The 12,385-nt window shown below is 41.5% G+C and overlaps 1 protein-coding gene across 9 annotated transcripts in view; it reads left to right on the top strand.

The window, feature by feature from the left end:
• NCKAP5 (NCK associated protein 5) overlaps positions 1-11,111 on the top strand; it is a 394,816-nt gene extending 383,705 nt beyond the window's left edge. For all 9 annotated transcript variants that reach the window (XM_030017100.2, XM_030017099.1, XM_030017101.1 and 6 more), the window contains one exon: positions 9,500-11,111. In XM_030017100.2, the coding sequence (XP_029872960.1) occupies positions 9,500-9,781 (282 nt within the window). In that variant the 3' untranslated portion in view covers positions 9,782-11,111. The remainder of the gene's footprint in view (positions 1-9,499) is intronic.
• The last annotated feature ends 1,274 nt before the right edge of the window (positions 11,112-12,385 follow it).

Below are 12,385 nucleotides of genomic sequence, written 5' to 3'. Positions count from 1 at the left end.
TTCCAGTTGCTACAGAACCGCAGTAGAGAAACCTTGATTACTGTTCCCATGTGGTTTAACCGCCAAGACTAATCACTAATCAAATTCAAACGACATAAAATGGAACATCCTTCATAGCATTTATTTTCTAGCTGACTTATACTATGGGCTCTTTATTGATACAACTTGGTGTACTGAAATGAACTAAAAATTGGAAGAGAGGATTTATCCTTCTACTTTAATTTCATTCTGCAGCTTGTATCTGAAACTCTTGCTCAGATTTTTGTGCATGTTGTGCCTCTGTCCCTCAAAATATTCTGCCCTACAGCAAAGATAAATTGTTTGCATAAATTTAGAAAGTACATGTAAATAACTGTACTGTTATGTAGGATATGATGGCAGATGAACTTAAACATAGGTTTCCATTCTGCAATTCATGCTTTGCTTGAATCATTATTGAAAATTGTGCAGATCATAATGTCAGCTGAAGAGGTGGCAAGTGCAGTCATGTAACCAGCATCATTGTTTGCATCTACCCTGTCCCAGTTTTCTCTGATTACAAAGGAACTCGAGTAGTCTCATTGCACAGGGTCAGAAAGCAGTATGCACATAGTTCAGGCTGCAGCAGGTTTACTGGGAAGGCAACCTGGGCTACAGCCTCTTCCTCTGCTGCCTCCAGGAGCACTTAACCCGTGCAACATGTGGCACGATTGCCTAGCCGCATCCCCTAGCCCTCCCTTAGGGAAGGTGGTATCCACATCCTTACAGAGGAGGGCACACCTAAAGGCCATTGGGTTTTGGTTAGATTCATTAAAGGTAAGAAAAATGGGATATGTAGATAGTTGTTTAAGAACTGGAGTGGAAAGGAAAATGACGATTTGAGGCTCCTAAAATAAACTGTTTTGTTGGGGTGGGGTTTAAGCATGCTAATTCAGAATTTTTTAAGAATAAAGGCGATCCTGCTTCCAAATGTGAAAATTATCACCTCTGTATTTCTGCTTGGTGAGAGCTTGGAAGAGGTATCGTTCTGATGTGTGTGCACTGTGTATGCGAACATGAAGGCTACCTCCACAGCGGCTAAACATGCAGTCACGCAGAGGTGGACTGATGGGTCTGGAAAGATTGTTTGTCTCTTCCCAGCTGTCCTCCTCAGAGGCTAAAAATGAGAAAACTTTGCTGTGGAGCTCACTCCTCTGTTCAAATGACCTCTATGAATCTTCTTTAAAACTTCTAAGACGGGACATTCCCTTTCTTTCCTCTGCAGGTCTTCCAGCAGAGATTCATACTCTTTGAACTCCCCTGCAGACAGCGTAGCCCTCTTAGTGCGTACAACAAGCCAGTTTTCATAGCTGGGAGAATTATTTCTGCATGGTTTCTTCATACTGCTGATTTGCTCTTGATGCTGCCACATAACATTGCTCCTTCTCTATCTGCTGCTTCTGTCTTTTTGCCCTTAGGTCAGCTGATGTACCTTGGATAGTCACAGGCTAACCTGAAGTGACGCTAGTCCCGTACTCAAAAGAGAGAATTACCAGTGTGGAAAATCATTACCCACCACCAATTACCATTTGCAGTACATTCTTGAAGTGCAGTTCCGTTTTCCATCAGTACGCTGGGTGACTGACATACAGACATTACAGGCCAGGAACTCAGACATCACTAGAGAGTGAGAGGATAAGTGTCTCTGTAATTACCAAAATAAATAGTCTTGTTGAAAAAAGCCAAAGGTGGAAGTTGAAGACAGGTAAGAGCACAGCTAATACTAAGGAACAGTAGTCTGAGAATAGTTCAGCCATACCGAAAAAATGACCCCGATTACTGAAAATGTCAGGGAGATTGTATGTTGTATGAGTATGATCCTGCATTTACTGAGTTTGAAAGGAATTTTTTGCTACGGTCAAATGTGGGATAGAATCTGTCTCTTTAAGAGCCACATTTTGTATTAGATTTAAAAAATCTTTCTTGAACTATACTTTTTTCCCCTTCTTGATTCAGTTCTGAGTAAGTATTCCAATTTGAAAAAATAAAAAAACCCACTTCCAAACCTCTAATCTAGGATACAGTTGTAGCCCCTTGTTTATAAAGCCCCTTCTTCATTGAAACAATCAATCAGCCATACTTTCATCAAGGTAAGGAAAACTTCCATTCAGTAGGACAAACCTCTGTATACGTAAATGCTGTGTGGTGAAACACAGTCTGATGAAGACTGAAACAGTGAAGTTACTTAGGACTGCATAGTTCCAGTACCATTCGGTAAGTTATCACTGGCAACATAACCCTCAACATAATTCCATCAAAGAATAGTATTGAACTTCAAATGGTTGTCGAGTTCAAGAACTTTGTCAGCAATCTTATCTTTCAGTATGAATTTTTTTCACTGTGATTTTTTTCCCATCACTAGAAAATCAGAACAATTTTGTTAACTCCCTCTACGAGTAAAGCTAAAAGGATCTCTGAAAAGTAAAGTGTATCCTATGCATGCCTTGTTCATTTTCAGTCTATCACATTCAAAAACTGAGTATCAGCTTCCTTTCTCACCGTGAATATTTCTTCCTTAATGCCTTGTGATGAGCCTCTCATTGCAGTAAGCATTGCTTTTATTGGGTAGATTCCCTCTGTGAGAAGCAAAATTGGTGATTCTACCAATGTGAACGGAGTGAGGCCCTGCTTTACCTTCTGGAGAAAGTACTTGTGTTTAATTGCTTTTCCTTGTAATAAATCCCCTCAACACACTTGACTGAGGACCTGCATTGTGACCATTTTCCAAGGTGTTGCCACTTAGAATTACATTTTCTTATTCCATTTTAAATACATTTTGTCCATGCACAGTTGATGCAGCCAGTGGCCATTCTGAGGCGCTATGGGAAAACAACCACATTTGTGGCATCCAGTTCATAACTGAGCAGAAGGTAAAAAGCTAGATTTACCTGACCTGGAAACTGGGACCTGAAAATTGTGGTTTATTAAATTACGTAGAAATTCAGAGAGGATTGGTAGATACCTAATCAGGTCAAACAGTCTTGTCATATCAACAAAATAATCATATACTTTGTAAATTATGAGGATGATATTCTTGGCATTAGAGTGCTGAATGTACCTAGACATCTCATCATTTTATGAAAATTATGCTTTTGAAAGCATAAGGCTCAATTCACTAAACTATCTTTTATCTCCTAAACCATGCAAGAATTCAAGCTATAGACAACGTTAAGTCTCAACTCCCTCAGTTACCTATTTGTTAAGTGATAGCTGCTTTGTCCAGATCTGCAGTTATGAATCATACACAGTTCATGCTAATCAGCTTTATTTCCTCTGAAGTAATTTACTTACAATTCAGGATCATCAGAAATGCTGTCCTTGTGATACTAAAATCTATTTGCAGATTGTTACACTCTTAAACACAGTAGGCAAGCTTTGGTTCTGTTGTCATTGTTGTATTACCCGTAATGCCATAATTGGATGTTACGTACCTATGTATATATGGCTTTCCTATAAACTGCTGAACAGACTAATGAACTTAAAAATACTTCATATCAATGCATTTCTTCCCAAGAAAAGAAACTGGCACTTATTGTTTATCTTGAAAATCTGATGGTGTATCTTTGAGAATGTCATTTTCTGCTACAGCAAATAATCATGGGATTTCTGCTCAAGTAGAAAAAAGAAAAGTGATTCATTATTTCAGAAATTATTTTACTGTCAGTCCAGAAAACAGATGAAAGCTTCTGACAATATACAAGGGAGAGCAAGGCTTATCTTATTATTTAAGGTTATGCTTTAAAGAGAAAGAAGTTCAAACATCACATTTTTAGCTCAGCTGTAATACAGCAGAGGTCATGCAGTTACAGCTTTCACCTTTGTAGTTTCCTGGCTGTGACTGTACAGCTATTTTCAGTGCAGAGTGTTACCTGTCCACCTGATGTTAAATGAGATCTGGAGATTCTTCACGTTCCACAGAGAGTCTACCATTGCATTCTGTCCTGGCTAGCTGATGAAAGCTATTACCTGGTAGTTCAAAACCAACCCTTTTCACGTTACACCTTTCTGCTGCAAACTGGTCGTGTAACACCACTGAATTCAGTGAGAAGTTACTTCTGATTACACCAGTATATCTTTGATCAGAGTACTGCTCTGTATCTCAACACACCTATTTTACAAGAAGCTGTGAACTTATTAAAAATGTCCTACTAAACAGGTTATATATGAGCAACCTCTGTAATGCTGCAACTGCATATCCCACTTAGGCCCCCTGTGTCATAAATACAAAGCAATTGTAGGACTAGAGGATATCTAAATTGGTAAAACACTGAATTTAAAATAAGAAAAAGTGGCGTTGGGGGATCAAGTTTACCTTGAACACATACAGACAAAGTAATTAACAATTTTTAAAAAGGTAAAAATCTAGAAAATTGTTTTCTTTCACAATAAAGTTTTAAATAATAACTAAAAAAATAAAAAGTGAACATACTTTGTATCTCCTATTAGAGATCAGATCTGAAATGAAAGACCTTGAGTTATACAATTAAGTATTGATTTTGTTGATCTATATTTAATTCTCATAGCAATTTAGTTGTTTTTACCCAATAGTGTTCTGCAGTTATACTTCACTTGAAGCAATGCCCTTCTTGCTTTTGTGTTAATCTAAAAACTAAATTGCCCAGTGCATGAGAGACATAAATAAAGTTCATTTTATTCTTGTGTGTAACTGATTCTGAGCCCTTTAAAGTGCTGGTTAACTAAACTTAGACAGCTGGAAAATATCCTGCAGAATGGTTCGTTGCTAATTCTGGGCTCTGGCGTGCCTTATAAGCATAGCCTGACCTCCAGGCCATCAGAGCTTCTGCGTGTTACCGTATAGAAGAAATGGACTTGCCGTTGCATTCCTTCCTGCATGCCAGCTGTGGGGTCCTTTGTACCTATGAACCAGCCCATCCTTCCCCGCTCCTTCCTGTTCGACCTGCAGAGCCTTTGTGCCATTCAGAACAGCTACAGCTGTGGCTAGTCCTTGATCACACAGCACTGAAAATGCATTCTACCCACATGTAACCTCTCATTTTTAAAGTTTGAAAAAAATCTAATGTGATGTATTAATGTAGAAGTAACACCTATTTATAATGTATCAGTGTAACTGCAGGCTAGTTTTGTTTTCCTAATTTGCTGTGCTTGAAGTGACATGCCAGATTTTATTATATCACTAATGGGTTTAGTTATTCCCTTTAGGATGTTGCCAACAAGGAAACATTACTCTGATTTATGACTCATGAGTTTATTTTAAAGTGACGTGACTTGTGATGAATGTCTGTATTACGTCACATAGAGTTTCTCCTCTTCTGACAAGTAGTCATTGCTCTCAGGTGGTATAAAGCACCCCATACTGACTAGCTAAGAAATTCCAGTGGTGGGAAGCTCTCCACTTACACAGAGTAGAACAACAAATGCTCCCCATGCCCTAAGGCTATACCAGTATGGATTTTCTATACCAAAAGTAGAGTTAGTATAAGTAAAACAAGCTATCCATTGATCTGCTTTAGGATGATGGGCCAGTGCTTTTACAGAGGCACTGTGAAAATCACAGTCCTTTTCTGCACTGAGCCTTTTTTTTATTTTGCTTAGACCAAAATCTGTGACTACATGTTTTTATCTTTTCCCTTAATACTTAGGAAAGCATATAGTGACCACACCGAATGCAGCAGACACCTTGTTTATTCGTAGAACAGATGCAGAATAGTCAGCAGCAAAGTCAACACCTTCAGGCTGAAATGCCTTCAAGTATGACTTCTGAGAAGAATCCTGTGTGAGAGCAAGCACATACTGTTGGTCCCATCTTAGCTCTTCTAGCAACACTGAATAAAATCACCAAGTCCTTGTTTTTCATGTGGTGATAAAACCACCTGTTAATTATGCAGAAGGTCACTACTAATACAGGAAAGATTTCATTGGAACCCATGACTTAGAGGTGAGGTGCTCTCTACACTATTACCGAACCTCATCCAATTCTCGTGGATACAAAACACATCTGATCTGCCGCCAAATGTTCCTATCTGCAGGAAAAGCTACTCATTCACATTAGTGTGACTCTCAAATGCATTAATGAACTAATTACTTTAAAGTGCACAATACTAACATCTTTGGGCTAACCCTTGTTCTTTGTTACATCTGTGAGTCTGCTGAAGTCAGTAACAAATCTACATGAACAAAGCCAAAGCCACTACTTAACCACATACGCAATTTATCAAACAAATTCTAATAATAGTTGCTTTGGTTTTGCCTTTTGATTCATCTAGCAGCTGTTGTGACTGACATGAAAAATAAGAAACTTAATTAAGGATGAATCTAAATAAATACTCTTTGGTAATTTTTTCCAAAATGTATCTATAGTAACTAGAGAAAAAAATTCTTAAAGAACTTGCGGTAACATTTGTTCTGGCACACCAATTTTAAAGAAATTATCAGTGATTTTCAACTCTAGGAATGTACATAATTTTGTTACTGTGGGAGAAAATGATTTTTTGATTATGCAGATTCTTACATTAATATCTCTGCTTAAAGTTTTCTTTATTTTTGCTCACGGAGCTCAGGCTGTGAATGAGTTTTCCTCTATGTGTCAAGGACTAGAATATCACATTTTAACTGTCTAACTACAAATATATTTTTATTCCATATAGAATTTAACAGAAAATTTAACAGATTTAAGTGCAGCTGTACTAATAAAATCTTGAGATACGATTATATTGTACATATTGTACATCTGATATCTGAGTACGGTTCCAGAGTATTATCCCCTAGGTCCCGTCCTAGAGTCCCATCCAGATGACCCCGCGTTCTTAGCTGATCATAAAATTAGCAATAGGTGGCCTAAACCAGTGTATTGTAGCCAAAGAGATTACACCTACATCAAATGAAAAAACGCAAAGTATTACTTCCCACATCACATGAGCATTACCTTTGCATATTTGCGTACTATTGCAGTAATGTGTTAAAGAAAGGAAAAGCTTATTATTTTTTTTTTGCAGAAGGATGTAACTGGGCATTAAGACATCTGAAAAGGACAACTGTATGTCCAAAAAATATCCGTAACTTATTTCTGAATTCTGTCTCTATTTTAGGAATAAATTTTGCTACAGCAACTTTTAGGATTAGTTTTTCTTTTAATTCTTGATGTATTGTAGATGTACCGTTCACTACTCTGTGTATCTTTTGCCAGTGGGTTTCACTGATGGGCTTCACTTCAGTTCACTTCCAGTTTCATTTGATTCAATGATTTTGCTTAAAATTTGTAGAGAATACTTTTGTTCCCTGCAGTTTCTCTAATGTATTGTATAAACTGTTAGCCTTATATTAAATGAGAAACTAGGGTGTGATTAAAGTAGGACTGTAGTCTAGGTTGTGCTTGTAGGGTATAATAAATTATTGATACTACATATATGCAGAATATACCACTGAATTCACTCCAGTCTGTCCTGTGGTTTAACTCTATCCTTCAGCCAGCCAAAGATCCTACTCTTACTTTGATACTTCATCTGGACTGCTCTGTGCAGCAAATACTCCAGGTGTCTCTGCTCCTCCTACCCGAGAGTTGAAATTGGCTCCATTTGAATCAATAAAAGTTTTATCATAGACCTTACTAACACCAGTATCGACTTCTTGCAGACACAAGTCTGCGCCAAGTAGCCACATTCAATTTATCTAAAGAAAAGCTGCGAAGTGGGAAAAATATACACAAAGAAAAATCATTTAGTCTGTCAAATAATAAGGTATTTTAGGTTTAGTACTCTGAAGAGCAAAAAGTGCTAATATGTATGTTATTGATGCCATGTCCGAGAATTTTCTCATCTGGCCTACAGAGAAGTAAAACAACTGTTTCAGTGATAGTGTGTAACATTTTAAATGAGGGCAAAGGGAAGAACATTTTAAGCTGAAATTGAGGAGAATTTCTATTGAAGGGTCCTAAATGTGTGTTTGTTCCCGTTACCAAGGGTTATATTCCTCTATTTCAGAAAACATTGTAATTACAGATTTTGAAGACCTTAACTGTCATCTAAAATCAGAATCTAACATAACATCCCCTAAAACCTTTTAGACGGAAGATTAATTAATGAACCAAACAGAAAATTTTCATTTACTAAGACTTTAGCATCTCCTGTTGCTTTGCGTAAGTTTGTTTGAAACATTTGATTAAAACACTAACCTAATCCAGGCATTGTTAGCTTATGAAATATGACAAGATCACAACATAAACAGTCATTGGACTGGCATTTCGATTTTAACCTAACTAGCCATAAAAACAAGCAAGTGAACTATGTAACAATTTGTCTTCCTCTTGCCCAAGATTTCCAAGTATAAGCAGCACAGCATGCACAACATTTGACTTACTTGAAACTTGAATTCTTCAAAGAATTCTGATGACTGTTTAAAACTGCCTACGTAATGACACACATCATCCATACATCTATCCAGCCATGCTATATTTTCAATGTGCTTAAAATACCATTTCATTTTCTATCTAAACCAAAATATTGATGTCTTGGATTGACAGTAATTTACTGATTCAGGCTTTGCTATCTGATGGTAACACCAAAAATGAGGAATGGCTTGCACTCTGACAGCATATCTCAGAATTCTTGCATCTTGCCTCTCTGAGAGTCCTATAAAATGTTGAATGTTATATTTCTGTGATGATGTTATCTGTAAGAGGAGTTAGTTACACAGATTTTGAAACACCCTGTGTATGAACGGCAGGTCATTTTTATTGAACTGCTCCCTAAGCAGTTCCCTAACTATTCCTTGGTCAGATCTCTGATTGAAAATACCAGTAGCTAACAAAGGGATAAAATTACTCTTGTATAATCCTACTGTGCGTTTTTAATATAATGTGCTAATACATCGTCCAGTGTTCCCGCAGAATTACAACACTTCTCCGAGTAGGCCTGGCCGATATCTGATTGATTCTCGTCTGTGGGGATTGGCCCAGTTCAGTATAATTTCCTGTCTTGTTGCTTTCTTGTCTATTAGAGAGAGTTTGGGTCTGTGGAAATCAATAGGCTTACACATGCAAAATGTGAGGTTATTCTCTAGCAAGTTTCATTTGCGTCAGTAATTTATGGAAAATGCTGTTTTCTCCTCTGAACAGGTCTATGCTCCTTTTTTTTTTTAGCAGACTCCAAACTCTACTTAAACAAATACCCATTTAAATGTAGCCCCCAAAGTATTCTTAAAGGAGAAGATGTAAATTACTGTGAAGATGCTGGAGATGCTTAACACATGCATACCCAGGATCTGCTACTTACAACGTTAATAGCACTTAACTGTTTTGTAAATGGAGTCCTGTTTGTCTCAGCAGAATCATTAAAGTTATGATTTATCCTAAAATGGATATTAATGTTCTATTTAATGATAAGAGATTTTAAGCATCTAACTATTTCCTTTAACCCTGTGAACTTTGGAAAGACGGTAATTAATGGTGTACAGTAGGATAACTTTATAAGAAATATGTTTCTAATATTTCCCCCACTTATTACAGAAATTGAAGCAAACTGAAGAAACAAAAGAAGATTCCCAGAATAGATTATCTAAAATTTCCCTGGAGTCTCTCAATAAATTTAACAGCAATAACGTACTTTTATTAGAAAAAGATAAGAACTGTCTGAACAAGGTTGAAGGACAAAAGGAAGAAAATGGAAAGAAAGAAGCAGCTTCCTTAAATAGCTCGGGTAGGCACGACGTGGACAATTTGGAATCCTTGAGCGATTCTCTGTACGATAGCTTCTCCTCTTGCGCCAGTCAAGGCTCGAACGAGGTATAGAGACCTTTCCAGTGGGCTGTGACCGCGGCACATAACGGAGCTGAAGGCGAGTGGGGAGCGAGGTGGGAGAAGAGACGGTTGTTGAAAATTCTCACTCCGGAGCGCTGTACTCGCAGCAGGGTGTTCTGACTTTTCACCCCACAGCAATAAGAACGGCAAGACGGCTGTCATCGCGGTGCGTGAGACTCAACACTGAAGACAACGAACGGTTACACAGAATAAAGTCTTAATTTTGCACTTTTGTGAATACTTGTACAGTTGTAAATATCTTGGGAAAATATATTTGTAGGGATAAATGACAGCAATAAATATTAAATTGGTGCTATGCTCCTGTAATAGCAGATTACTAACTTAAAGAAATTGATGTTAATATTAACAAGAAAAGTTAGTAGATTTTTTTTAAAAAAGATTTATAATTGTTCTAGTCTTAAAACTGTATGTAGAAACACTGCGTTACCATAAACCTGAGCCTGCCAAATTGTCTGTAATAAACTTTCCTGGACTCCCTTTTATTTTTAGTGCAATTCCATACAGGTGTTCTAGGGAAACGTGCATTTCAGCTATTACAACTTCACAACAGGTGTCTTATTTCGAAAGGGGTTTGACTTTTGACATGGCAAGAAAATGGAATAGATTAAAAGGCCTGATACTGCTGGTATGGACTTCATCAATCATCTGCATAACTGTGTGAAAGATCAGGGTCAAAGTAATTTACTGCTGGCACAAACGGCAGTCTTGTAGGAATGAGAACTGCTACACAAACCACCCTTTACTTCTGACAGCAACATAGTTCCTCTGCTTCCTCTTCCTCTGCACTCATTTCCTATCAAACTATGAATGTACCATTTTGTGTTATACCTTTTGTAGTCCCCATTTGGTCTTAATTAAAGTGTAAACGCTAAGATAATTTTTAAAAATCGGAACTCAGCTCCTGTTTGTGACACGCTTAAAGAAGATGGTGCTAACCAGTCCTAGTTCAGACATATCTAGGAGCAGGAGGATTGGCCTGTTTTTATTGGGTGTTTTTGTTTTTTCTACAAAGGTTGTTTATATGTAAGGGAAAGTCTATTTCAAAGGTTCTGTGTATTTTTTCTAGATGTGAAGTATTTATAACTGCTTTTTGTACAGCAATCTGTAAACTAGATATATTTGGGATATTTCTAGACTCTACAGTTTCTTTAGCACATGCCTGTTAATCTTTGAAATATTGTAAGATCAGTGTTAATATTTTGTGCAATTTGTTATATTTTCCGCCGTAAACTCGCATCGTCTTTTTCGACTTTTAAGAAATTTTCATTGAAACACCTTTCGTAAATAAAACTTCTCTTGCAGACGTGTGCCTGAGGAGCGGTTTTGGGAGGGGGTTGGCGCGACACCCCCGGGCGTCAGGCGAGCGCAGTCGGTACAGCCGCGCGAGCTGCCGGGGACGGGGACCAGCGCCGGGCAGCGAAGGCGCCCGGCTCGGCGTGCGCACCGCACGGCGGGCTGCGGGGACACCGCGCCTGCAGGCGGGATGCGGGCGTTCGCAGGGCTTCGCCACGCGGCGACCGACGAGCCGTTTAAGCGCCATTCCGACTCTTCGCTTGCCGGTGGGGCGGTGAAACGAGCGAACAGAAGTACGGGGTTATCCGGGGTTACCCGGGAACGAGTCGACCCCTCGGGCTGGCTTAAAACGGGGCGGAAAAGACCCCGACGGCGGCGGCGACGATCGGGCCGCAGCACCGGGCCCGCATCTCCCCCCCCACCGCCCCCCCCCCACCGGACCTCCGACGGCTCGCGCCGCCTCAGCCCTGACCACCACCGCCGCCGCCTCGCGCCGCCCCGGCCCGCCCCGCCAACGCCTCGCGCCGCCTCAGCCCGCAGCCCCCCCCCACCACCAACGGCCGCCACCGCCTGCGCGCGCCCCGCCAACGGCTCCGCGCCGCTCGCGCCGCGCCAGCCCGCTCACCCCCGCCAACGGCTGCCGCCGCCTCGGCCCGGCCCGGCCCGGCCCGCCCCGCCGCCGGTGAGGCGTCAACGCGCCCCGGGCGGGGGCTGCCGCGGCCGGCTCCGGAACCGAGCGAGTGTCCGCCGAGGCGGCAGGGGATTGCCGCGCCGACACCTGCGCGGACGCTCGCGCCCGTTCCCCCCCCCCCCCCCGCCCCTTTCCTTGACGCTCGCATTCCCTTCCAGGCGGCCGTCAGAGTGAGGGGCCGCGCCTTCCCTCAGTCCCTCGCGGGGAAGGTGGGCTTCGCGGGGCGTTTCGGGGAGACGAGCGACGCCTCGCAGCGGGGCCGTTCCGCTCTTGGGGGCCCGGCACGTAACTCCCCCACCGGCGCGCTCCGGCCGCCACCTGTGGGCTTCGGGTGGGCGGGGAAGCGGAGGGGGCCGGGGCGAGCCGCCGCACGGGGCCGGCTGCCCGTGCCCCCCCCCCCACCCCACCCCCGGCAGCCGCCCCCTCGGAGGGGTGAGCGAGCCGCCCCGGCGGGCGGGGGGTCGCGGGAGCCCGCCGCGCCGTGCGGGCCGGGCTTCGGGCTGCGTGCGGGGGCAGGAGCGGGGGGGGGGGGCGTCCGTCTCCCTCGCTGAACTTTCTCTATCCCCATCGCCGAAGCGACGCGCGGGGCG

The sequence above is a fragment of the Aquila chrysaetos genome, chromosome 6 (genome assembly GCF_900496995.4).
Source record: "Aquila chrysaetos chrysaetos chromosome 6, bAquChr1.4, whole genome shotgun sequence".
Classification (NCBI taxonomy): Eukaryota; Metazoa; Chordata; class Aves; order Accipitriformes; family Accipitridae; genus Aquila; species Aquila chrysaetos.
This window is presented reverse-complemented; position numbering and strand designations above follow the sequence as displayed.